General features: G+C 47.0%; 1 protein-coding gene across 2 annotated transcripts; it reads left to right on the top strand.

Annotated features, from left to right (window-relative positions):
- The first annotated feature begins 386 nt into the window (after positions 1-386).
- Positions 387-1,779, top strand: LOC119348986. 2 transcript variants are annotated; one of them, XR_005169194.1, is made up of 4 exons: positions 387-503; positions 662-879; positions 1,072-1,219; positions 1,300-1,779. XR_005169194.1 is itself a non-coding variant. In XM_037617000.1 (4 exons), the coding sequence occupies exons 1-3, from the start codon at positions 460-462 to the stop codon at positions 1,160-1,162; spliced, it is 396 nt and encodes a 131-aa protein (XP_037472897.1). In that variant the 5' UTR covers positions 414-459; the 3' UTR covers positions 1,163-1,219; positions 1,300-1,779. The 2 variants fall into 2 exon arrangements, 1 of the variants encoding a protein (XP_037472897.1); XM_037617000.1 differs by having other exon boundaries at positions 414-503; positions 619-879.
- The last annotated feature ends 455 nt before the right edge of the window (positions 1,780-2,234 follow it).

The raw sequence follows: 2,234 nt of genomic DNA, 5'->3' as shown, positions 1-2,234 counted from the left end.
AAAATAAAATAAATAGAAAACAGAAACAGAAGAAAACAAGAAAAACAGAAAACCAGTAAATGAAAAAAATATGAAATAAATCGGTCCAGGGAACCCTCTAGAAGGTTCCGAAAACCGTTTGCCTGGCCCTGCTTCAACGCACGAAATGGGCCGGCCCGTTTGCACTGCTCGCTCGTGCGCTTCAGCGGAAGCGGAGCAGATGGACGCACGCGAGCGTCAAATAGGGTTCGCCTTCTGACGCTAACGAGCGTCAAATAGGGTTTACCTCTTTCGTGGGCCCAAGGCGAGGTAAAGGGACGGAGGAAACGAGCTGGCGTACTGGGCCGTGGACCAGGACGTTACGGATTTAGCCGGGCCGTGGACCAGATAAGGGTCGTTCCGGAAACCCTCGCCACCGCTATCCCTTCTCCTTCTAGTGTTTGCGGCGGCGCTCGTCCTGTCCTGGCGCCGACGGCCGAAATGGAGGATGATGGTATGGAGTTCCTGCTTGACGCCATTGGCAGGTTAGTCCACGTAGATCTGTAAAATGGTTTTAGGATTTCTTCAGCAAGCTAGAGCACATGCAGAAGTAACCTCACGAACGAGGCTTGTTACCGGTGAATGCCGTCGTTTTTTCAGATACCCACTGCGAGAGGAGTTCGCTGACAACTTTGATCACCAGATCCGGTTCCGCTCGTGTTCTTGTCGGGCAACGGAGCTGCCCCTGCTGACTGCTGTTCCTGCTGACTCTAATGCTGGGTCTGGTTGCGCCGAAAAGGTCGGGGACGATGGCGCAGGTAGAGTGCGTGAAGGAGTGCGCAGTCGCCGGGACGCATCTCCGACAAGATCGGCGCAGTCGACTAACAGATTCAATCCAGAAGCACCTGGCTGGACAAAAAGGTGTGAAACAAAATCTTCTTCGCTGTTGGACTGTATTGCTTGACCTATGTATGCAAGTTCGTATGCAGTGAACGCTTTTTATCAGAAACATTAGTTTGCTTTGTTAGTCCGTACCAGAAATTCAGTAGCCATCGTTTAGGCGATCATTTTAGGCCAAACTTAATGTTTTTCCATGCCTCAATTACCTTGCAGGAAATCGACTCTATATCTCAAAGCCATGGAAGTCGTGCATATGGGCGATGCGAGTGCAGCATCTTTTGATGAAATGTTTGCTGGTCTCTGAAGCTCTGCTTGTGAGTGGTGCACCTTTGGCTATTCAGTGAGTGGAATGAAGGTTCAGGTACGATATCTTGTGTTTATTGCTTGTTTTCTGCATTACTAAGAGCGATGCATGATTTGTGACTTTGCCGCCGTTCGTAGCCATCTGACTCTTCGGTGATGGACCCAGCGGCGACCGTTTGGAGTACAACACAGCTGCCGGCACAAGATGATGGTGTGATTGAGGAGGTAATGTGGAATCGTTTTTGTCTGACGGTGTGTACCTTTTCTGTACCGAGAGAAGACATACATGGATTTTCAGGGGGGATGATCCAACTTGATTGCTGTTGTGTGTTCAAGCAAGAGCTGAACGAGGAGGGAGGACAAGATTCAATGGAAGAAGGCTTCGGCAGCTGGATCGTGGTCGACATGAACACTGAATCAGGCGTGATATCCGACGACGGCGTGTATGGGATCAGATGATGTAATCCTTGAGGGTTTCTGAATGTGCCGACATGAACATTGCTCGTTTATGTGGGTCATTAGTTCCACCGGTTATTGTGCCCAATTGTTATTATTAGGGAAAAGTGGTTGCCCCTATGTATCTGATGGCAGCGTAATATGAAGTTGAGATCGTTGAGACTTTTTTTCCTGCGACCTGTGATCTAATTTAAAGGCGTAAAATATGGGCAGGCGGATTTTTTTAGGGATAATGGATGGTTTTGTCAGCGTTTTTAAAAAAGCCAACATGCGCGAGGTGCCTTAAAAAACAGCTGACCATATTAAGTTCACTGGAGTCTGATCCCACCGTAGGAAACAGTCGTCATTAATTAACTATTAGGAATGGCCGTGTAGTCCCATGACTAAAAGTAATGAGACTAAAATTTGCTAGCCTCACCTATACTTGGATCCAAATACTAAAGAGACTAAAATCAAGTTATTGAGCATTTATTATCCTCCAAATCCTCCAATCCAGAACTCACATGTGTTAAAGGAGAGGAATTAAATGAGGAGAGAGAGGGCTAATACATATTTTAGTAGGTTTCCTATGACTAAAAAATTTTAGCCTCAAGACTAGTCCTAGCCTCTCTTTAGTC

The sequence above is a fragment of the Triticum dicoccoides genome, chromosome 1A, assembly GCF_002162155.2.
Source record: "Triticum dicoccoides isolate Atlit2015 ecotype Zavitan chromosome 1A, WEW_v2.0, whole genome shotgun sequence".
NCBI lineage: Eukaryota > Viridiplantae > Streptophyta > Magnoliopsida > Poales > Poaceae > Triticum > Triticum dicoccoides.
Note: the sequence above shows the minus strand (reverse complement) of the source record. Positions and strands in the feature narration are given on the sequence as shown.